The following is a 25,387-nucleotide window of genomic DNA, read 5'->3' on the forward strand; positions in this document are numbered from 1 at the left end:
GAACAAATCATTTTAAATGGAACTGTAACTAAGTAAACTTATACTCTGTTTTATTATATCTGATTAACAATATGAGTTCATAAGAAGGGATTGTGAGACACGGACAAGGAGTAATTAAAGTTCATGAACACCATTCCAACTAGGAAGAAACAAATGGGTTGTGGACTGTGAACAGATAAGGTCGTTAGCCTAACGTTGAACCTACTGAAACTTAGCTCTGGGGTTTTTAGATAAGGCAGTGAGTGCATTCCTAGGTTTTCTGTTAATTAAAACTGTCAGTTCAGTGGTGATCGATAATGTTGAGGGGTCAAAAGTAATCTGGGGGTGTGTTAGTAAGTTAGAATGAACTTTTCACCTTACTTTGTCCCGGTCGAGAGGAGGGGATTCTGTTAAAGCAATGAAATGACGTCATGATCTGTATATAAACTGTTGTTCGTGGTTAAGTGGCAGCGCGCTCCGAGAATAAATTATATAACCTATTATTGAAAGACTGGTCTGCGTCTATTTTATGCAAACAAGAAGTCTTAGAAATTCTCATAAAATAGATTAAGGGCTTTCAATTGATGAAAGCACATTGGCATAATTAAATTACAGTAACACAAACAAATATCCTTTTTCCATCACAGCTGTCAATTTAGTTTTATTTATTCGGTATGACTTGCATAAAAACTGGATGGAAACGTGGTTAGTATTTAACTTTCGAAATATTCATCCAAGATTAACTGAAATACTATCAGAAATATGTTGGACTGTTTTTACAGCTTTTAAGTTCCTTAACCAAATTGTGCACATAATCTCTACCTACTGGGTGGGCAAGGCTGACATGGAGCGTGTTTTAGACTCTTCTAGTCTGCTTCTCTAACCTCCAGAACTCCTCTACCTACTGGGAGGGCAAGGCTGACATGGAGACTCTTCAGAGGATCTACGGCATCTCCTTCCCTGATCCTAAGATGCTAAAGGAGTGGGAACGCTTCCAGGAGGAGGCCAAGAACAGGGACCACCGCAAACTGGGACGGGTACGGGACTGTTATTCAAATCACTCAAATGGTATTTGTCAAATGCTTCTTAAACAACAGGTGTAGATGAACAGTGAAATGCTTATTTACAGACACTTCCCAACAATGCAGAGAGAAGAATGTAATAGAATGATAACACAAGGAATAAATGCACAATGAGTAACAATAATATGGTTATATACAGGGAGTACCAGGTAATAACATGGCTATATACAGGGAGTACCAGGTAATAACATGGCTATATACAGGAAGTACCAGGTAATAACACGGCTATATACAGGGAGTACCAGGTAATAACATGGCTATATACAGGGAGTACCAGGTAATAACATGGCTATATACAGGGAGTACCAGGTAATAACATGGCTATATACAGGAAGTACCAGGTAATAACATGGCTATATACAGGGAGTACCAGGTAATAACATGGCTATATACAGGGAGTACCAGGTAATAACATGGCTATATACAGGGAGTACCAGGTAATAACATGGCTATATACAGGGAGTACCAGGTAATAACATGGCTATATACAGGGAGTACCAGGTAATAACATGGCTATATACAGGAAGTACCAGGTAATAACATGGCTATATACAGGGAGTACCAGGTAATAACATGGCTATATACAGGGAGTACCAGGTAATAACATGGCTATATACAGGGAGTACCAGGTAATAACATGGCTATATACAGGGAGTACCAGGTAATAACATGGCTATATACAGGGAGTACCAGGTAATAACATAACTATATACAGGGAGTATCAGGTAATAACATGGCTATATACAGGGAGTACCAGGTAATAACATGGCTATATACAGGGAGTACCAGGTAATAACATGGCTATATACAGGGAGTACCAGGTAATAACATGGCTATATACAGGGAGTACCAGGTAATGACGTGGCTATACACGGGGAGGTAATGACGTGGCTATACACGGGGAGGTAATGACGTGGCTATACACGGGGAGGTAATGACGTGGCTATACACGGGGAGGTAATGACGTGGCTATACACGGGGAGGTAATGACGTGGCTATACACGGGGAGGTAATGACGTGGCTATACACGGGGAGGTAATGACGTGGCTATACACGGGGAGGTAATGACGTGGCTATACACGGGGAGGTAATGTGCAGAGGTACCAGGTAATGGAGGTAATGCTGTATGTACATACAGTACCAGACAGCACCACCTAATTCAATAGTTATTTGGCAAAAGGTGGCTACTTATATATTTTGATTTGTTTAGCACTTTTTTGGTTACTACATGATTCCATATGTGTTGTTTCATAGTTTTGATGTCTTCACTATTATTCTACAATGTAGAAAATAGTCAAAATAAAGAAACCCCTTGAATGAGTAGGTGTCCAAACGTTTGACAGGTACGGTATGGGTAGAGGTGAAGTGACTAGATGACAGGAAAGATGATAAACAGTACCAACTGTGTTAGTGAAAAGGGGGTCAGTGCACGTAGTCCGGGTAGCTATTTGGGTTACTACTTAACTAACCATTTAGCAGGCCTGGTGATAGAAGCTGGTCAGGGTCCTGTTGGTTCCAGACCTGCTACGTCGGCACTGCTTGCCATGTGGTAGCAGAGAAAACAGTCTGTGACTTGGGTGACTGGAGCCTTCGACAGTTTTGGGGGGGCCTTCCTCTGACACTGCCTGGTATTCATTTATTGACCTGCTCCACTACAGTTAATCAATCAAATGTTATTTATACAGCAGTTTTTACAGAAACATTGTGGAAATATTGTCTGGGAACAGCAGGAGATTACTGGGTCCTCTGTCTTTAGAGGGGTAGGGGGGGGAACTGATCAGTGACGTGGTGCAGATGTCCTCCTGGTTAGTATCTGCTGTAGGGTAACACTGATCATCCAACTCTCTCTGCTCTCTCCTACAGGAACAGGATCTGTTCTTCTTCCATGATCTGTCTCCAGGCAGTTGCTTCTTCCTGCCTAAAGGATCCTACATCTACAACAGTCTGGTGGACTTTATCAGGGTGAGTAGTCATTGCCGTAAGATGGGCATCCCCTGTAGAATGGGAACTCTGTCTGTTCTATGTCTGATAGCCCTAGAGTGAGCGCTGTAATTATCTCTATAGGTACGGTATCTCTCCCTATGGGTTAGGTACAGTATATATCTAACCCTATAGAGAACTGTGAGGTTTCCAGGCGATGGTAACTGCACCTTTGGACCAGGGCTATTTAACTGGCGGCCAGATGCAGTACCTTTGGACCGGGGCTATTTAACTGGTGGCCAGATGCAGTACCTTTGGACCAGGGCTATTTAACTGGTGGCCAGATGCAGTACCTTTGGACCAGGGCTATTTAACTGGTGGCCAGATGCAGTACCTTTGGACCAGGGCTATTTAACTGGTGGCCAGATGCAGTACCTTTGGACCAGGGCTATTTAACTGGTAGCCAGATGCAGTACCTTTGGACCAGGGCTATTTAACTGGTGGCCAGATGCAGTACCTTTGGACCAGGGCTATTTAACTGGTGGCCAGATGCAGTACCTTTGGACCAGGGCTATTTAACTGGTAGCCAGATGCAGTACCTTTGGACCAGGGCTATTTAACTGGCGGCCAGATGCAGTACCTTTGGACCAGGGCTATTTAACTGGTGGCCAGATGCAGTACCTTTGGACCAGGGCTATTTAACTGGTAGCCAGATGCAGTACCTTTGGACCAGGGCTATTTAACTGGTGGCCAGATGCAGTACCTTTGGACCAGGGCTATTTAACTGGTAGCCAGATGCAGTACCTTTGGACCAGGGCTATTTAACTTATTAATCTAGACTGGCCCTTTCTGAACATGAATAATAATTCACCGTTCAGTCCCAGAAGGACAAGCACTGTGGTTTATATAGGGGGCTTTCTAGCCCCTATGAGATGGTGATGTGTTTTTCTTCTAATGAAGTTGGTTCTAGCGTTTGAGTGGTTTAAGCTACAAAAGGTTTTGGTTACATTCCTGAAAACTATGGTTCTCAGCTACACAGACCTGCTGTTTCCTCTCTGATGCTCACAAGGACTTGTTTAGAAGTGACCAAAAAAAACACCTAATGACTGAGGGAAATTCATTCAAAGCGTTCTTCCTTCAGACTGGAATTTGACCTGATTTGACATGTCTTTATTTATTGAGACGCTTAGTTTCTTAATTTTTCAGATTTTAACATAATAACCTTTGAAGCTTTTTAATAGGTTAAATAAATGATGGTGCTTGAGCGCCTTTTTCAATCATGTATTTTTGTTGCAGCTCGACTTTAATTGGTTGAGTGCCCTCCGGTTCCCTAATTACTTTAAGCAACATTTATTTTTAAGGGAAGTGCTTTATTGGTGTGTTGCTTCTTTATACAGTTCTTACGAATAATCGCATGTGGAGAATCTCTGCCCCCCCCCCCCCCCCCCCCCCCCCCCAATTAACCACGCCCCCGTAAGAATATAGTTGAATAGACCCCTAACATCAGGGCTCTCGAGTGGCGCAAGGCACTGCATCTCAGTGTGTTTGGCTGGTGTAGGCTGTCATTGTAAATAATAATTTGTTCCTAACTGACTTGCCTAGTTTATTTTATATTTTTTATTTAATCTGTCCTGAACAATAACATAAATGCAACATGTAAAGTGTTGCATTTAACCCTACCTACCCGAAAGCATAGTACCAACTGTAAAGTTTGGAGGTGGAATAATGGTCTGGGGCTGTTTTTTTATGGTTCAGGCCCCTTAGTTCCAGTGAAGGAAAATCTTAACGCTACAGAATACAATAACATTCTAGACGATTATGCAAACTTTGTGGCAACAATTTGGGGAAGGCACTTTCCTGATTCAGAATGACAACAAATCGAAGTCCATACAGAACTGGTTGGTTGAACGGTGTGGCAGGACTGAACTGGCCCACACAACCCTGACCTCAACCCTATCGAACACCTTTGGGATGAATTGGAACGCCGACTGTGAGCCAGGACTAATCGCCCAACATCAGTGACTGACCTCACTAATACTGTTGTAGCTGAATGGAAGAAGTCCCCGCGGCAATGTTCCTACATCTAGTGGAAAGCCTTCCCAGAAGAGTGGATGCTGTTATAGCAGCAATGTTCCTACATCTAGTGGAAAGCCTTCCCAGAAGAGTGGATGCTGTTATAGCAGCAATGTTCCTACATCTAGTGGAAAGCCTTCCCAGAAGAGTGGAGGCTGTTATAGCAGAAAAGGGGGGGACCAACTCCATATTAATGACTTAGCAGAAGAGTGGAGGCTGTTATAGCAGCAAAGGGGGGACCAACTCCATATTAATGTCCATGATTTTGGAATAAGATGTTGGACTAGCAGGTGTCCACATGCATTTAGTCATGTAGTGTCTCTGTCTCTAGTCTGAGTACCGTAAGCGAGGCTTCCAGGAGGTGGTAACCCCCAACATCTATAACAGTAAGCTGTGGCAGACATCAGGCCACTGGCAGCACTACAGTGACAACATGTTCTCCTTCGAAGTGGAGAAGGAGGTGTTCGCCCTCAAACCTATGAACTGCCCGGGACATTGGTGAGTACAGCTTTAGGGCTTTTCATACTACTGAGCTACTGGTGAGTTATGCTGTACTGAGCTGGCCAGGTTACCCATAATTACCCTGGTTACCCGTAATTACCCTGGTTACCCGTAATTACCCTGGTTACCCGTAATTACCCTGGTTACCCGTAATTACCCTGGTTACCCGTAATTACCTTGGTTACCCATAATTACCTTGGTTACGCATAATTACCCTGGTTGCCAATCTATTTAGAAGAACAAGCGCCAGCACAGTTTGGTTCAGGTTCGCCCTGTCTCTTTCTCTCACGGTGACCCCCCCCCCCCCTCCCCCATTTCTAGTCTGATGTTTGACCACCGGCCGCGGTCCTGGAGGGAGCTGCCTCTGCGAATGGCTGACTTCGGCGTGCTGCATCGTAACGAGCTGTCTGGCGCTCTGACTGGGCTGACCCGTGTACGACGCTTCCAGCAGGACGATGCCCACATCTTCTGCACCATGGACCAGGTAAGCATTATGGGGACTGGGCCGGGTAAGCATTATGGGGACTGGGCCGGGTAATCGAAAGGAGTTTGATACATCGTAAAACATCCCCCCCCCCCCCAATCACTTGTGGAGCAGTCAGACTGACCTTAACCCTCCTGCGTGTCAGACCTTAACCCTCCTGCGTGTCAGACCTTAACCCTCCTGCGGGTCAGGCCTTAACCCTCCTGTGGGTCAGGCACACTCCTCTTCTCCATGTAGCGCCACACGGCATGGGTCAGTTAGTTCACCTCCTGGGATAATCTTCCAGTGGACCATTTCAGCTGTCACACTATTTTAGACACCATGAAGCCTTGACTAAAGCTGAAGGAAAATTGTGTGGTTTTGTCTTTTCCTCAACCTCCAGATTGAGGAGGAGATTAAGGGTTGTCTGGACTTCCTGCGTACAGTCTACGACTGTTTTGGTTTCTCCTTCAAACTCAACCTGTCCACCCGGCCTGAGAAGTTCCTGGGAGAGCCTGCGGTCTGGGATCAGGCTGAGAAGGTAACGATAATAAACCCTTTATAAGGTCTAAGTTTCAATGTCACAGGCCCAAGTACAGTGAAATGCCACTTACAGCTCGAATCAAACAAGGTTGTAGTCAATGACAATGTAATACTACAAATAACAAGGGAGAACAAAAACACACAAGATATAAAAATAACTTAAAGTAAGCAAGAATACAAGTTAATACCATACTATATACAGGGTGAAATAATACCATACTATATACAGGGTGAAATAATACCATACTATATACAGGGTGAAATAATACCATACTATATACAGGGTGAAATAATACCATACTATATACAGGGTGAAATAATACCATACTATATACAGGGTCAGTTAATACCATACTATATACAGGGTCAGTTAATACCATACTTTATACAGGGTGAAATAATACCATACTATATACAGGGTCAGTTAATACCATACTATATACAGGGTCAGTTAATACCATACTATATACAGGGTGAAATAATACCATACTATATACAGGGTCAGTTAATACCATACTATATACAGGGTCAGTTAATACCATACTATATACAGGGTGAAATAATACCATACTATATACAGGGTCAGTTAATACCATACTATATACAGGGTCAGTTAATACCATACTATATACAGGGTCAGTAAATACCATACTATATACAGGGTCAGTTAATACCATACTATATACAGGGTGAAATAATACCATACTATATACAGGGTCAGTTAATACCATACTATATACAGGGTCAGTTAATACCATACTATATACAGGGTGAAATAATACCATACTATATACAGGGTCAGTTAATACCATACTATATACAGGGTGAAATAATACCATACTATATACAGGGTCAGTTAATACCATACTATATACAGGGTCAGTTAATACCATACTATATACAGGGTGAAATAATACCATACTATATACAGGGTGAAATAATACCATACTATATACAGGGTCAGTTAATACCATACTATATACAGGGTGAAATAATACCATACTATATACAGGGTGAAATAATACCATACTATATACAGGGTCAGTTAATACCACACTATATACAGGGTCAGTTAATACCATACTATATACAGGGTGAAATAATACCATACTATATACAGGGTCAGTTAATACCATACTATATACAGGGTCAGTTAATACCATACTATATACAGGGTCAGTTAATACCATACTATATACAGGGTCAGATTAATACCATACTATATACAGGGTCAGTTAATACCATACTATATACAGGGTCAGTTAATACCATACTATATACAGGGTCAGTTAATACCATACTATATACAGGGTCAGTTAATACCATACTATATACAGGGTGAAATAATACCATACTATATACAGGGTCAGTTAATACCATACTATATACAGGGTCAGTTAATACCATACTATATACAGGGTCAGTTAATACCATACTATATACAGGGTCAGTTAATACCATACTATATACAGGGTCAGTTAATACCATACTATATACAGGGTCAGTTAATACCATACTATATACTGGGTCAGTTAATACCATACTATATACAGGGTCAGTTAATACCATACTATATACAGGGTGAAATAATACCATACTATATACAGGGTCAGTTAATACCATACTATATACAGGGTCAGTTAATACCATACTATATACAGGGTCAGTTAATACCATACTATATACAGGGTCAGTTAATACTATATACAGGGTCAGATTAATACCATACTATATACAGGGTCAGTTAATACCATACTATATACAGGGTCAGTTAATACCATACTATATACAGGGTCAGTTAATATCATACTATATACAGGGTCAGGTTAATACCACACTATATACAGGGTCAGATTAATACCATACTATATACAGGGTCAGGTTAATATCATACTATATACAGGGTCAGGTTAATATCATACTATATACAGGGTCAGTTAATACTATATACAGGGTCAGATTAATACCATACTATATACAGGGTCAGTTAATACCATACTATATACAGGGTCAGTTAATATCATACTATATACAGGGTCAGTTAATAATACTATATACAGGGTCAGATCAATATATACAGAAATATTCCTAGAAAATATTCCTATTCATGAAATCACAAGTGAATATTGAGACACAGCTTAGTCCTTTGTTAATCAACCTGTCATCTCAGATTTTGAAAATATGCTTTACAGCCAAAGCTAGACAAGCATTTGTGTAAGTTTATCGATAGCCTAGCATAGCATTTTGTCCAGCTAGCAGCAGCTAACTTGGTCACAAATCAGAAAAGCAATCAAATTAAATAGTTTACCTTTGATGAACTTCGGATGTTTTCACTCACAAGACTCCCAGTTAGATAGCCAATGTTCCTTTTTTCCAAAAATATAATTTTTGTAGGCGAAATAGCTCCGTTTGTTCTTCACGTTTGGCTGAGAAATCGCCCGGAAATTGCAGTCACGAAAACGCTGAAAAATATTCAAAATTAGCTCCCTAATATCGACAGAAACATGGCAAACGTTGTTTATAATCAATCCTCAAGGTGTTTTTCAAATATCTATTTGATTAATATATCCACCGGGACAATTGGTTTTTCAGTAGGACTGATTGGAATAATGGCTACCTCTGTATTTTACGCGATAATCACTCTGGGAGCCATCAGGTGACCTAGTTGCGCAATGTAGCCGCTTACGGGTATTCTTCAACATAAATGCGTAAAACTACGTCACAATGCTGTAGACACCTTTGGGAATACGGAGAAAGAGTAATCTGGTTGATAGCCCATTCACTGCTCAATAGGGACTCATTGGAACGCAGAGCTTTCAAAACATGGGGCACTTCCGGATTGGATTTTTCTCAGGCTTTCAGCTGCAACATCAGTTCTGTTATACTCACAGACAATATCGTTACAGTTTTGGAAACTTTAGAGTGTTTTCTATCCTAAGCTGTCAATTATATGCATATTCTAGCATCTTGTCCTGATAAAATATCCCGTTTACTACAGGAATGTTATTTTTCCAAAAATGAAAATACTGCCCCCTAGTCACAAGGTAAATACTTTTTTCTTTACTTAGTTGAATGTGCTGACAACATCATCACACAAATTATCAATGGAAATCAAATTTATCAACCCATGGAGGTCTGGATTTGGAAAAGCTCTGTGACACGTCAGGGTCCACACATTCAGACTGGTCTTACTCCCTCATTCATAAGAATACAAGCCTGAAACAATTTCTAAAGACTGTGGACATCTAGTGGAAGGCATAGGAACTGCAGATTGAGTCCTAAGTCAATGAATACTGTAATGGCATTGAATAGAAAACTACAAAACCAAAAAATAAAAATACAGTTATGAAAACTTAGTAGGCTTCTTTAGTGTCCTGACTGAAAAACACCAGAAGAAAGATGCCCAGGGTCCCTGCTCATCTGCGTGAACATGCATTAGGCATGCTGCAAGGAGGTATGAGGACTGCAGATGTGGCCAGGGCAATACATTTCAATGTCCGTACTGAGACGCCTAAGACAGTGCTACAGGATGGACAGCTGATCGTCCTCACAGTGGCAGACCACGTGTAACAACACCTGCACAGGATCGGGACATCCAAACATCACACCTGCGGGACAGGTACAGGATGGCAACAACAACAACTGCCCGAGTTACACCAGGAACGCACAATCCCTCCATCAGTGCTCAGACTGTCCGCAATAGGCTGAGAGAGGCTGGACTGAGGGCTTGTAGGCCTGTTGTTAGGCAGGTCCTCACCAGACATCACCGGCAACAATCCCACCTATGGGCACTAACCCACCGTCGCTGGACCAGACAGGACTGGCAAAAAGTGCTCTTCACTGACGGATCGCGGTTTTGTCTCACCGGAGGTGATGGTCGGATTCACGTTTTTCGTCGACGGAATGAGCGTTACACCAAGGCCTGTACTCTGCAGCGGGATCGATGTGGAGGGTCCGTCATGATCTGGGGCGGTGTGTCACAGCATCATCGGACTGAGCTTGTTGTCATTGCTGGCAATCTCCACACTGTGCGTTACAGGAAAGAGATCCTTCTCCCTCATGTGGTACCCTTCCTGCATGACCCTCCAGCATGACAATGCCACCAGCCATACTGCTCATTCTGTGTGTGATTTCCTGCAAGACAGGAATGTCAGTGTTCTGCCATGGCCAGCGAAGAGCCCGGATCTCAATCCCATTGAGCACGTCTGGGACCTGTTGGATCGGAGGTTGAGGGCTAGGGCCACCCCCCCCCCCCCCCCCCCCCAGAAATGTCCGGGAACTTGCAGGTGCCTTGGTAGAAGAGTGGGTGGAAGAGTGGGGTAACATCTCACAGCAAGAACTGGTAAATCTGGTGCAGTTCAAGATGAGATGCGCTGCAGTTTTTAATGCAGCTGGTGGCCACACCAGATGCTGACTGTTACTTTTGACCCCCCCTTTGTTCAGGGACACATTCCATTTGTTAGTCACATGTCTGTGGAACTTGTTCAGTTTGTCTGTACCCTCTGATAAATAGGGCTGGATGGCAGAGAGCTCAGCCCCAGTGATATCCTGGGTTGTCCTCACTACCCTCTGATAAATAGGGATGGATGGCAGGGAGCTCAGCCCCAGTGATATCCTGGGTTGTCCTCACTACCCTCTGATAAATAGGGCTGGATGGCAGAGAGCTCAGCCCCAGGGATATCCTGGGTTGTCCTCACTACCCTCTGATAAATAGGGCTGGATGGCAGAGAGCTCAGCCCCAGTGATATCCTGGGTTGTCCTCACTACCCTCTGATAAATAGGGCTGGATGGCAGAGAGCTCAGCCCCAGTGATATCCTGGGTTGTCCTCACTACCCTCTGATAAATAGGGATGGATGGCAGGGAGCTCAGCCCCAGTGATATCCTGGGTTGTCCTCACTACCCTCTGATAAATAGGGCTGGATGGCAGAGAGCTCAGCCCCAGGGATATCCTGGGTTGTCCTCACTACCCTCTGATAAATAGGGCTGGATGGCAGAGAGCTCAGCCCCAGTGATATCCTGGGTTGTCCTCACTACCCTCTGATAAATAGGGCTGGATGGCAGAGAGCTCAGCCCCAGTGATATCCTGGGTTGTCCTCACTACCCTCTGATAAATAGGGCTGGATGGCAGAGAGCTCAGCCCCAGGGATATGCTGGGTTGTCCTCACTACCCTCTGATAAATAGGGCTGGATGGCAGAGAGCTCAGCCCCAGGGATATCCTGGGTTGTCCTCACTACCCTCTGATAAATAGGGCTGGATGGCAGAGAGCTCAGCCCCAGTGATATGCTGGGTTGTCCTCACTACCCTCTGATAAATAGGGCTGGATGGCAGAGACCTCAGCCCCAGTGATATCCTGGGTTGTCCTCACTACCCTCTGATAAATAGGGCTGGATGGCAGAGACCTCAGCCCCAGTGATATGTTGGGTTGTCCTCACTACCCTCTGATAAATAGGGCTGGATGGCAGGGAGCTCAGCCCCAGTGATATGCTGGGTTGTCCTCACTACCCTCTGATAAATAGGGCTGGATGGCAGGGAGCTCAGCCCCAGTGATATCCTGGGTTGTCCTCACTACCCTCTGATAAATAGGGCTGGATGGCAGAGACCTCAGCCCCGGCGATGTACTGAGTTGTTTATGAAGGGTTAATGTAAAGTTAAGCGTATACTGTTATATACTGGTGATATGTGGTTGTTATGGATAAGAGTCTCTGCTAAATGACAAATGTAAGTTGGTCATTTAGCAGACCTGCTCCAACTCTGTTCTCTCCTGTGTGATTGCAGCAACTGGAGAACAGTCTGAATGAGTTTGGCGAGAAGTGGGTCCTCAACCCTGGAGACGGGGCCTTCTACGGACCGAAGGTAAGACCGACCCATGTTGTCATGTTGTATTGAACGTTATAAGGATGGAAAGGGAATATGGCGTCTCCTATAACTCATCGTGGAGGAATGGAAACATTGCTTATACGCCAAGCGGTAGTGACGCCATGCTGTGTGTGGTACCCGGTTGTAGATTGACATCCAGATCAAGGATGCTATTGGTCGATACCACCAGTGTGCCACCATCCAGCTGGACTTCCAGCTACCAATCCGCTTCAACCTCACCTTTGTCAGGTAACACTTCCTCTGACATCTCTGTAACACAGTTTGCGATTTGTTGCTAGACAGGAGTTTGTTGACAGAGCAGCATCGTGGGGAGGACAGGGTCACTGTGTGGAACTAAAGCTCATTTTGAGGACTTATTTTTGTGATAGATGTGTCTGATGGAAGTGTGTGTGTGTGTGTGTGTGTGTGTGTGTAGCCATGATGGAGACGATAAGCAGAGGCCAGTCATCATCCACAGAGCCATCCTGGGATCAGTAGAGAGGATGATCGCTATCCTCACTGAGAACTACGGAGGGAAATGGTAAGGGGCTATATTAGTACTGATACTACTACTATCTAATCTACTGTAGCTGTTAATACTGTCTCTACTAATATCTAATCTACTGTAGCTGGTAATACTGTCTCTACTACTATCTAATCTACTGTAGCTGGTAATGCTGTCTCTACTAATATCTACTGTAGCTGGTAATACTGTCTCTACTACTATCTAATCTACTGTAGCTGGTAATACTGTCTCTACTACTATCTAATCTACTGTAGCTGGTAATACTGTCTCTACTACTATCTAATCTACTGTAGCTGGTAATACTGTCTCTACTACTATCTAATCTACTGTAGCTGGTAATACTGTCTCTACTAATATCTAATCTACTGTAGCTGTTAATACTGTCTCTACTAATATCTACTGTAGCTGTTAATACTGTCTCTACTACTATCTAATCTACTGTAGCTGGTAATACTGTCTCTACTAATATCTACTGTAGCTGTTAATACTGTCTCTACTACTATCTAATCTACTGTAGCTGGTAATACTGTCTCTACTATCTAATCTACTGTAGCTGTTAATACTGTCTCTACTACTATCTAATCTACTGTAGCTGTTAATACTGTCTCTACTACTATCTAATCTACTGTAGCTGTTAATACTGTCTCTACTAATATCTAATCTACTGTAGCTGTTAATACTGTCTCTACTACTATCTAATCTACTGTAGCTGGTAATACTGTCTCTACTACTATCTAATCTACTGTAGCTGGTAATACTGTCTCTACTACTATCTAATCTACTGTAGCTGTTAATACTGTCTCTACTACTATCTAATCTACTGTAGCTGTTAATACTGTCTCTACTACTATCTAATCTACTGTAGCTGGTAATACTGTCTCTACTACTATCTAATCTACTGTAGCTGGTAATACTGTCTCTACTACTATCTAATCTACTGTAGCTGGTAATACTGTCTCTACTAATATCTACTGTAGCTGGTAATACTGTCTCTACTACTATCTAATCTACTGTAGCTGTTAATACTGTCTCTACTACTATCTAATCTACTGTAGCTGTTAATACTGTCTCTACTACTATCTAATCTACTGTAGCTGTTAATACTGTCTCTACTACTATCTAATCTACTGTAGCTGTTAATACTGTCTCTACTACTAATCTACTGTAGCTGGTAATACTGTCTCTACTACTATCTAATCTACTGTAGCTGTTAATACTGTCTCTACTACTAATCTACTGTAGCTGGTAATACTGTCTCTACTAATATCTAATCTACTGTAGCTGGTAATACTGTCTCTACTACTATCTAATCTACTGTAGCTGGTAATACTGTCTCTACTACTATCTAATCTACTGTAGCTGGTAATACTGTCTCTACTACTATCTAATCTACTGTAGCTGTTAATACTGTCTCTACTACTATCTAATCTACTGTAGCTGTTAATACTGTTTCTACTACTATCTAATCTACTGTAGCTGTTAATACTGTCTCTACTACTATCTAATCTACTGTAGCTGTTAATACTGTCTCTACTACTATCTAATCTACTGTAGCTGTTAATACTGTTTCTACTACTATCTAATCTACTGTAGCTGTTAATACTGTCTCTACTAATATCTAATCTACTGTAGCTGTTAATACTGTCTCTACTACTATCTAATCTACTGTAGCTGGTAATACTGTCTCTACTACTATCTAATCTACTGTAGCTGTTAATACTGTTTCTACTACTATCTAATCTACTGTAGCTGTTAATACTGTCTCTACTAATATCTAATCTACTGTAGCTGGTAATACTGTCTCTACTACTATCTAATCTACTGTAGCTGTTAATACTGTCTCTACTACTAATCTACTGTAGCTGGTAATACTGTCTCTACTAATATCTAATCTACTGTAGCTGGTAATACTGTCTCTACTACTAATCTACTGTAGCTGGTAATACTGTCTCTACTACTATCTAATCTACTGTAGCTGTTAATACTGTCTCTACTACTAATCTACTGTAGCTGGTAATACTGTCTCTACTAATATCTAATCTACTGTAGCTGGTAATACTGTCTCTACTAATATCTAATCTACTGTAGCTGGTAATACTGTCTCTACTACTATCTAATCTACTGTAGCTGTTAATACTGTCTCTACTAATATCTAATCTACTGTAGCTGTTAATACTGTCTCTACTACTATCTAATCTACTGTAGCTGGTAATACTGTCTCTACTAATATCTAATCTACTGTAGCTGGTAATACTGTCTCTACTAATATCTAATCTACTGTAGCTGTTAATACTGTCTCTACTACTATCTAATCTACTGTAGCTGGTAATACTGTCTCTACTACTAATCTACTGTAGCTGGTAATACTGTCTCTACTACTATCTAATCTACTGTAGCTGTTAATACTGTCTCTACTACTAATCTACTGTAGCTGGTAATACTGTCTCTACTAATATCTAATCTACTGTAGCTGGTAATACTGTCTCTACTAATATCTAATCTACTGTAGCTGGTAATACTGTCTCTACTACTATCTAATCTACTGTAGCTGTTAATACTGTCTCTACTAATATCTAATCTACTGTAGCTGTTAATACTGTCTCTACTACTATCTAATCTACTGTAGCTGTTAATACTGTCTCTACTAATATCTAATCTACTGTAGCTGGTAATACTGTCTCTACTAATATCTAATCTACTGTAGCTGTTAATACTGTCTCTACTACTATCTAATCTACTGTAGCTGTTAATACTGTCTCTACTAATATCTAATCTACTGTAGCTGGTAATACTGTCTCTACTACTATCTAATCTACTGTAGCTGGTAATACTGTCTCTACTAATATCTAATCTACTGTAGCTGTTAATACTGTCTCTACTACTATCTAATCTACTGTAGCTGGTAATACTGTCTCTACTACTATCTAATCTACTGTAGCTGTTAATACTGTCTCTACTACTATCTAATCTACTGTAGCTGGTAATACTGTCTCTACTAATATCTAATCTACTGTAGCTGTTAATACTGTCTCTAATATCTAATCTACTGTAGCTGGTAATACTGTCTCTACTACTATCTAATCTACTGTAGCTGGTAATACTGTCTCTACTAATATCTAATCTACTGTAGCTGTTAATACTGTCTCTAATATCTAATCTACTGTAGCTGTTAATACTGTCTCTACTACTAATCTACTGTAGCTGTTAATACTGTCTCTACTACTATCTAATCTACTGTAGCTGTTAATACTGTCTCTACTAATATCTAATCTACTGTAGCTGGTAATACTGTCTCTACTATCTAATCTACTGTAGCTGTTAATACTGTCTCTACTAATATCTAATCTACTGTAGCTGTTAATACTGTCTCTACTAATATCTAATCTACTGTAGCTGGTAATACTGTCTCTACTAATATCTAATCTACTGTAGCTGGTAATACTGTCTCTACTACTATCTAATCTACTGTAGCTGGTAATACTGTCTCCACTATCTAATCTACTGTAGCTGTTAATACTGTCTCTACTACTATCTAATCTACTGTAGCTGTTAATACTGTCTCTACTAATATCTAATCTACTGTAGCTGTTAATACTGTCTCTACTAATATCTACTGTAGCTGGTAATACTGTCTCTACTACTATCTAATCCACTGTAGCTGGTAATACTGTCTCTACTACTATCTAATCTACTGTAGCTGTTAATACTGTCTCTACTAATATCTAATCTACTGTAGCTGGTAATACTGTCTCTACTAATATCTAATCTACTGTAGCTGGTAATACTGTCTCTACTAATATCTAATCTACTGTAGCTGGTAATACTGTCTCTACTAATATCTAATCTACTGTAGCTGGTAATACTGTCTCTACTACTATCTAATCCACTGTAGCTGGTAATACTGTCTCTACTACTATCTAATCTACTGTAGCTGTTAATACTGTCTCTACTAATATCTAATCTACTGTAGCTGGTAATACTGTCTCTACTAATATCTAATCTACTGTAGCTGGTAATACTGTCTCTACTAATATCTAATCTACTGTAGCTGGTAATACTGTCTCTACTAATATCTAATCTACTGTAGCTGGTAATACTGTCTCTACTAATATCTAATCTACTGTAGCTGGTAATACTGTCTCTACTAATATCTAATCTACTGTAGCTGGTAATACTGTCTCTACTACTATCTAATCTACTGTAGCTGTTAATACTGTCTCTACTACTATCTAATCTACTGTAGCTGGTAATACTGTCTCTACTACTATCTAATCCACTGTAGCTGGTAATACTGTCTCTACTACTATCTAATCTACTGTAGCTGTTAATACTGTCTCTACTACTATCTAATCTACTGTAGCTGGTAATACTGTCTCTACTACTATCTAATCTACTGTAGCTGGTAATACTGTCTCTACTACTATCTAATCTACTGTAGCTGGTAATACTGTCTCTACTACTATCTAATCTACTGTAGCTGTTAATACTGTCTCTACTAATATCTAATCTACTGTAGCTGTTAATACTGTCTCTACTACTATCTAATCTACTGTAGCTGGTAATACTGTCTCTACTACTAATCTACTGTAGCTGGTAATACTGTCTCTACTATCTAATCTACTGTAGCTGGTAATACTGTCTCTACTAATATCTAATCTACTGTAGCTGTTAATACTGTCTCTACTATCTAATCTACTGTAGCTGTTAATACTGTCTCTACTACTATCTAATCTACTGTAGCTGGTAATACTGTCTCTACTACTATCTAATCTACTGTAGCTGGTAATACTGTCTCTACTAATATCTAATCTACTGTAGCTGTTAATACTGTCTCTAATATCTAATCTACTGTAGCTGGTAATACTTTCTCTACTATCTAATCTACTGTAGCTGGTAATACTGTCTCTACTATCTAATCTACTGTAGCTGGTAATACTGTCTCTACTACTAATCTACTGTAGCTGGTAATACTGTCTCTACTATCTAATCTACTGTAGCTGTTAATACTGTCTCTACTAATATCTAATCTACTGTAGCTGTTAATACTGTCTCTACTAATATCTAATCTACTGTAGCTGGTAATACTGTCTCTACTACTATCTAATCTACTGTAGCTGGTAATACTGTCTCTACTATCTAATCTACTGTAGCTGGTAATACTGTCTCCACTATCTAATCTACTGTAGCTGTTAATACTGTCTCTACTATCTAATCTACTGTAGCTGGTAATACTGTCTCCACTATCTAATCTACTGTAGCTGTTAATACTGTCTCTACTACTATCTAATCTACTGTAGCTGTTAATACTGTCTCTACTAATATCTAATCTACTGTAGCTGTTAATACTGTCTCTACTACTATCTAATCTACTGTAGCTGGTAATACTGTCTCTACTACTATCTAATCTACTGTAGCTGTTAATACTGTCTCTACTACTTTCTAATCTACTGTAGCTGGTAATACTGTCTCTACTACTATCTAATCTACTGTAGCTGTTAATACTGTCTCTACTAATATCTAATCTACTGTAGCTGTTAATACTGTCTCTACTACTATCTAATCTACTGTAGCTGGTAATACTGTCTCTACTACTAATCTACTGTAGCTGTTAATACTGTCTCTAATATCTAATCTACTGTAGCTGTTAATACTGTCTCTACTACTATCTAATCTACTGTAGCTGTTAATACTGTCTCTACTAATATCTAATCTACTGTAGCTGGTAATACTGTCTCTACTACTATCTAATCTACTGTAGCTGTTAATACTGTCTCTACTAATATCTAATCTACTGTAGCTGTTAATACTGTCTCTACTACTATCTAATCTACTGTAGCTGGTAATACTGTCTCTACTATCTAATCTACTGTAGCTGGTAATACTGTCTCTACTAATATCTAATCTACTGTAGCTGTTAATACTGTCTCTACTACTATCTAATCTACTGTAGCTGGTAATACTGTCTCTACTACTATCTAATCTACTGTAGCTGGTATTACTGTCTCTACTACTAATCTACTGTAGCTGTTAATACTGTCTCTACTACTATCTAATCTACTGTAGCTGTTAATACTGTCTCTACTACTATCTAATCTACTGTAGCTGTTAATACTGTCTCTACTACTATCTAATCTACTGTAGCTGGTAATACTGTCTCTACTAATATCTAATCTACTCTAGCTGTTAATACTGTCTCTACTACTATCTAATCTACTGTAGCTGTTAATACTGTCTCTACTAATATCTAATCTACTGTAGCTGGTAATACTGTCTCTACTACTATCTAATCTACTGTAGCTGGTAATACTGTCTCTACTACTATCTAATCTACTGTAGCTGGTAATACTGTCTCTACTAATATCTAATCTACTCTAGCTGTTAATACTGTCTCTACTACTATCTAATCTACTGTAGCTGTTAATACTGTCTCTACTAATATCTAATCTACTGTAGCTGGTAATACTGTCTCTACTACTATCTAATCTACTGTAGCTGGTAATACTGTCTCTACTAATATCTAATCTACTGTAGCTGTTAATACTGTCTCTACTACTAATCTACTGTAGCTGGTAATACTGTCTCTACTATCTAATCTACTGTAGCTGGTAATACTGTCTCTACTAATATCTAATCTACTGTAGCTGTTAATACTGTCTCTACTACTATCTAATCTACTGTAGCTGGTAATACTGTCTCTACTACTATCTAATCTACTGTAGCTGGTAATACTGTCTCTACTACTAATCTACTGTAGCTGTTAATACTGTCTCTACTACTATCTAATCTACTGTAGCTGTTAATACTGTCTCTACTACTATCTAATCTACTGTAGCTGTTAATACTGTCTCTACTACTATCTAATCTACTCTAGCTGTTAATACTGTCTCTACTACTATCTAATCTACTGTAGCTGTTAATACTGTCTCTACTAATATCTAATCTACTGTAGCTGGTAATACTGTCTCTACTACTATCTAATCTACTGTAGCTGGTAATACTGTCTCTACTATCTAATCTACTGTAGCTGGTAATACTGTCTCTACTATCTAATCTACTGTAGCTGGTAATACTGTCTCTACTAATATCTAATCTACTGTAGCTGGTAATACTGTCTCTACTAATATCTAATCTACTGTAGCTGTTAATACTGTCTCTACTACTATCTAATCTACTGTAGCTGGTAATGCTGTCTCTACTAATATCTACTGTAGCTGGTAATACTGTCTCTACTACTATCTAATCTACTGTAGCTGGTAATACTGTCTCTACTACTATCTAATCTACTGTAGCTGGTAATACTGTCTCTACTACTATCTAATCTACTGTAGCTGGCAATACTGTCTCTACTACTATCTAATCTACTGTAGCTGTTAATACTGTCTCTAATATCTAATCTACTGTAGCTGGTAATACTGTCTCTACTAATATCTAATCTACTGTAGCTGTTAATACTGTCTCTACTATCTAATCTACTGTAGCTGGTAATACTGTCTCTACTACTATCTAATCTACTGTAGCTGTTAATACTGTCTCTACTACTATCTAATCTACTGTAGCTGTTAATACTGTCTCTACCACTATCTAATCTACTGTAGCTGTAAATACTGTCTCTACTACTATCTAATCTACTGTAGCTGGTAATACTGTCTCTACTATCTAATCTACTGTAGCTGGTAATACTGTCTCTACTACTAATCTACTGTAGCTGTTAATACTGTCTCTACTAATATCTACTGTAGCTGGTAATACTGTCTCTACTACTATCTAATCTACTGTAGCTGTTAATACTGTCTCTACTAATATCTAATCTACTGTAGCTGGTAATACTGTCTCTACTAATATCTAATCTACTGTAGCTGGTAATACTGTCTCTACTAATATCTACTGTAGCTGGTAATACCGTCTCTACTAATATCTAATCTACTGTAGCTGTTAATACTGTCTCTACTACTATCTAATCTACTGTAGCTGTTAATACTGTCTCTACTAATATCTAATCTACTGTAGCTGTTAATACTGTCTCTACTACTATCTAATCTACTGTAGCTGGTAATACTGTCTCTACTAATATCTAATCTACTGTAGCTGGTAATACTGTCTCTACTAATATCTAATCTACTGTAGCTGTTAATACTGTCTCTACTAATATCTAATCTACTGTAGCTGGTAATACTGTCTCTACTAATATCTAATCTACTGTAGCTGGTAATACTGTCTCTACTAATATCTACTGTAGCTGGTAATACTGTCTCTACTAATATCTAATCTACTGTAGCTGTTAATACTGTCTCTACTACTATCTAATCTACTGTAGCTGTTAATACTGTCTCTACTAATATCTAATCTACTGTAGCTGTTAATACTGTCTCTACTACTATCTAATCTACTGTAGCTGGTAATACTGTCTCTACTAATATCTAATCTACTGTAGCTGGTAATACTGTCTCTACTAATATCTAATCTACTGTAGCTGGTAATACTGTCTCTACTAATATCTAATCTACTGTAGCTGTTAATACTGTCTCTACTACTATCTAATCTACTGTAGCTGTTAATACTGTCTCTACTAATATCTAATCTACTGTAGCTGTTAATACTGTCTCTACTAATATCTAATCTACTGTAGCTGTTAATACTGTCTCTACTAATATCTAATCTACTGTAGCTGTTAATACTGTCTCTACTACTATCTAATCTACTGTAGCTGGTAATACTGTCTCTACTACTATCTAATCTACTGTAGCTGGTAATACTGTCTCTACTAATATCTAATCTACTGTAGCTGTTAATACTGTCTCTACTACTATCTAATCTACTGTAGCTGGTAATACTGTCTCTACTACTATCTAATCTACTGTAGCTGTTAATACTGTCTCTACTACTATCTAATCTACTGTTGCTGGTAATACTGTCTAATCTACTGTAGCTGGTAATACTATCTAATCTACTGTAGCTGTTAATACTGTCTCTACTACTATCTAATCTACTGTAGCTGGTAATACTGTCTCTACTACTATCTAATCTACTGTAGCTGTTAATACTGTCTCTACTAATATCTAATCTACTGTAGCTGTTAATACTGTCTCTACTACTATCTAATCTACTGTAGCTGTTAATACTGTCTCTACTAATATCTAATCTACTGTAGCTGTTAATACTGTCTCTACTACTATCTAATCTACTGTAGCTGTTAATACTGTCTCTACTACTATCTAATCTACTGTAGCTGGTAATGCTGTCTCTACTAATATCTACTGTAGCTGGTAATACTGTCTCTACTACTATCTAATCTACTGTAGCTGTTAATACTGTCTCTACTACTATCTAATCTACTGTAGCTGGTAATACTGTCTCTACTACTATCTAATCTACTGTAGCTGTTAATACTGTCTCTACTACTATCTAATCTACTGTAGCTGTTAATACTGTCTCTACTACTATCTAATCTACTGTAGCTGTTAATACTGTCTCTACTACTATCTAATCTACTGTAGCTGGTAATACTGTCTCTACTACTATCTAATCTACTGTAGCTGGTAATACTGTCTAATCTACTGTAGCTGGTAATACTATCTAATCTACTGTAGCTGTTAATACTGTCTCTACTACTATCTAATCTACTGTAGCTGGTAATACTGTCTCTACTACTATCTAATCTACTGTAGCTGTTAATACTGTCTCTACTAATATCTAATCTACTGTAGCTGTTAATACTGTCTCTACTACTAATCTACTGTAGCTGGTAATACTGTCTCTACTACTATCTAATCTACTGTAGCTGTTAATACTGTCTCTACTACTATCTAATCTACTGTAGCTGTTAATACTGTCTCTACTACTATCTAATCTACTGTAGCTGGTAATGCTGTCTCTACTAATATCTACTGTAGCTGGTAATACTGTCTCTACTACTATCTAATCTACTGTAGCTGTTAATACTGTCTCTACTACTATCTAATCTACTGTAGCTGTTAATACTGTCTCTACTAATATCTAATCCACTGTAGCTGTTAATACTGTCTCTACTAATATCTAATCTACTGTAGCTGTTAATACTGTCTCTACTAATATCTAATCTACTGTAGCTGTTAATACTGTCTCTACTAATATCTAATCTACTGTAGCTGTTAATACTGTCTCTACTACTATCTAATCTACTGTAGCTGGTAATACTGTCTCTACTAATATCTACTGTAGCTGTTAATACTGTCTCTACTACTAATCTACTGTAGCTGTTAATACTGTCTCTACTAATATCTAATCTACTGTAGCTGTTAATACTGTCTCTACTACTATCTAATCTACTGTAGCTGGTAATACTGTCTCTACTACTATCTAATCTACTGTAGCTGTTAATACTGTCTCTACTACTATCTAATCTACTCTAGCTGTTAATACTGTCTCTACTACTATCTAATCTACTGTAGCTGTTAATACTGTTTCTACTACTATCTAATCTACTGTAGCTGGTAATACTGTCTCTACTACTATCTAATCTACTGTAGCTGTTAATACTGTCTCTACTACTATCTAATCTACTGTAGCTGTTAATACTGTCTCTACTAATATCTAATCTACTGTAGCTGGTAATTAAAAAGGTTAGATCTTTTACCTGATTGTGCGGCTCTAAACATGAACACATTCCCATAGGAACACAGCCGTTTTAGAAGTGCAACGTCATTTTTCGTCATACAGGAATACTTTCCCCCCTAAGGTTACTGTATGTGTTCCAGTCGAACCAACAATTCACACACCTGTGACCTTTTTGTTTGTTTTGGTCTTCGGCTGGATTTTATTTTCGTGCGCGAACATTTTCTTCTTACGGTAAGTCAAAGTTCGGCAGCCGAAGTCTACTCCTAGTCTACTCCTAACTACAGATTTGATTCTTTGACGTGACTAAGACCTCTGCAAGAATGTCAATGAATTACAGATTACTTGCTTTATCTTAGATGAATTCAACTTATTTTGAGGAAGTGATAGTGGGTATGTTGCTACGGTGGCTCAAGAGTGACAAACAGCCGTAATATTGTTTTTCAAGAGAAGATTTTTAGGGAGTACAGCCTTTTTGTTTCGCCGAGTTCTGCTGTATGCAGAATTTTACAGGAGAAACATTCTCATTTCCATCAGTAAGATTGGAGTTTGATTTCCAAAACGACGACGGCTGTAGATTTCAAATTCAATTGTCACTTGAAAAGAAAATGCGTTGGTTGCCCCAAAACAAATCTCAGGAGCTGGTACCGGATCCAGAGCAGCTGTTAGTTTTAACCGCTTAAACTCTGTAATAAGATGTCAATACCCTCCCCTCCCCAGGCCGCTGTGGCTGTCTCCTCGTCAGGTGATGGTGGTACCTGTAGGACCCACACTGGATGACTATGCTCAGAAGATCCGTGATGATTTCCACCGTGGAGGTCTGATGACAGACATAGACTGTGATGCCAGCTGCACCCTGAACAAGAAGATACGCAACGCACAGCTGGCACAGTACAACTTCATCCTGGGTAAGTAGTGGTGGTATCTAGGGTATGGGCTTTGGGCTGAGTGGTGGGGTCTAGGGTATGGGCTGAGTGGTGGGGTCTAGGGTATGGGCTGAGTGGTGGGGTCTAGGGTATGGGCTGAGTGGTGGGGTGTGTGTGTGTGTACGTACACGCATACACACACACACACACACACACAACTGTTCAAAAGTTTGGGGTCACTTAGAAATGTCCTTGTTTTTGAAAGAAAAACATTTGTCTGATGACTGATGATTTCCTTATATGAACTGGAACTCAGTAAACTCTGAATCTTTATATTTAAATTGTCTATATACTGTTTTTCACCCAATTTTAGGTCCCACCGGCTGTCCCGACATGACAGTGAATTCTGGCGGTGTAAAAGGCCCTTAGTCGACTCTAAATGTTGTATTATAAACCCATTTGAAGAGAAACAAGTCGACGTGTTTGATAAGAGTAAATACTCTCTCAGGGGCCCCAACATGGGTCCCGGACCCTCAACTAGTGACTGTCCTAAACAACCATCTAACAACACGTAGGCCTGTTAGAAGAACACATTTATTATGAAATTTACAGGCAAATCATTACGGAATCATAGTCTCTCAGCCTGTCTTTGGTGCTAATGTAACGTTAGCAATGCTAGCTAGCTAAACCCGCTGCATCTGAAATGGTTTGTTCAACGATAACTGACAAATACTGTCCAAGCAGCCATCCAACAACACTGGAGGCCTATTAAAATGTATGAAGTTTACAAGTAATTCGATATGAAAATATAGGCTGTTTAGAAAGTGCACAATGGCTGCCGGAGCTACAGCTTCGGCCGGTGATGGTGGGAGTGGTTTTGCCAGATGGAATCATGGGAGTTTGAGCCTTGAACAACATGTAAAAATGTTAAGCTGACTATGAATCTCGTTCTATAGGTTGACTGTCTATTTCCACATGTTATTAGA

General features: G+C 39.6%; 1 protein-coding gene across 1 annotated transcript in view; it reads left to right on the top strand.

The window, feature by feature from the left end:
- The window catches only part of tars1 (threonyl-tRNA synthetase 1), a 38,243-nt gene that overhangs the window by 11,975 nt on the left and 881 nt on the right, over positions 1–25,387 (top strand). Inside the window, exons 9-17 of the mRNA XM_036979181.1 lie at positions 870–1,016; positions 2,925–3,023; positions 5,386–5,552; positions 5,877–6,039; positions 6,422–6,559; positions 12,339–12,416; positions 12,568–12,668; positions 12,856–12,960; positions 24,256–24,443. Coding sequence (XP_036835076.1) covers positions 870–1,016; positions 2,925–3,023; positions 5,386–5,552; positions 5,877–6,039; positions 6,422–6,559; positions 12,339–12,416; positions 12,568–12,668; positions 12,856–12,960; positions 24,256–24,443 — 1,186 coding nt within the window. The remainder of the gene's footprint in view (positions 1–869; positions 1,017–2,924; positions 3,024–5,385; positions 5,553–5,876; positions 6,040–6,421; positions 6,560–12,338; positions 12,417–12,567; positions 12,669–12,855; positions 12,961–24,255; positions 24,444–25,387) is intronic.

The sequence above is a fragment of the Oncorhynchus mykiss genome, chromosome 6 (genome assembly GCF_013265735.2).
Source record: "Oncorhynchus mykiss isolate Arlee chromosome 6, USDA_OmykA_1.1, whole genome shotgun sequence".
Taxonomy (NCBI): Eukaryota; Metazoa; Chordata; class Actinopteri; order Salmoniformes; family Salmonidae; genus Oncorhynchus; species Oncorhynchus mykiss.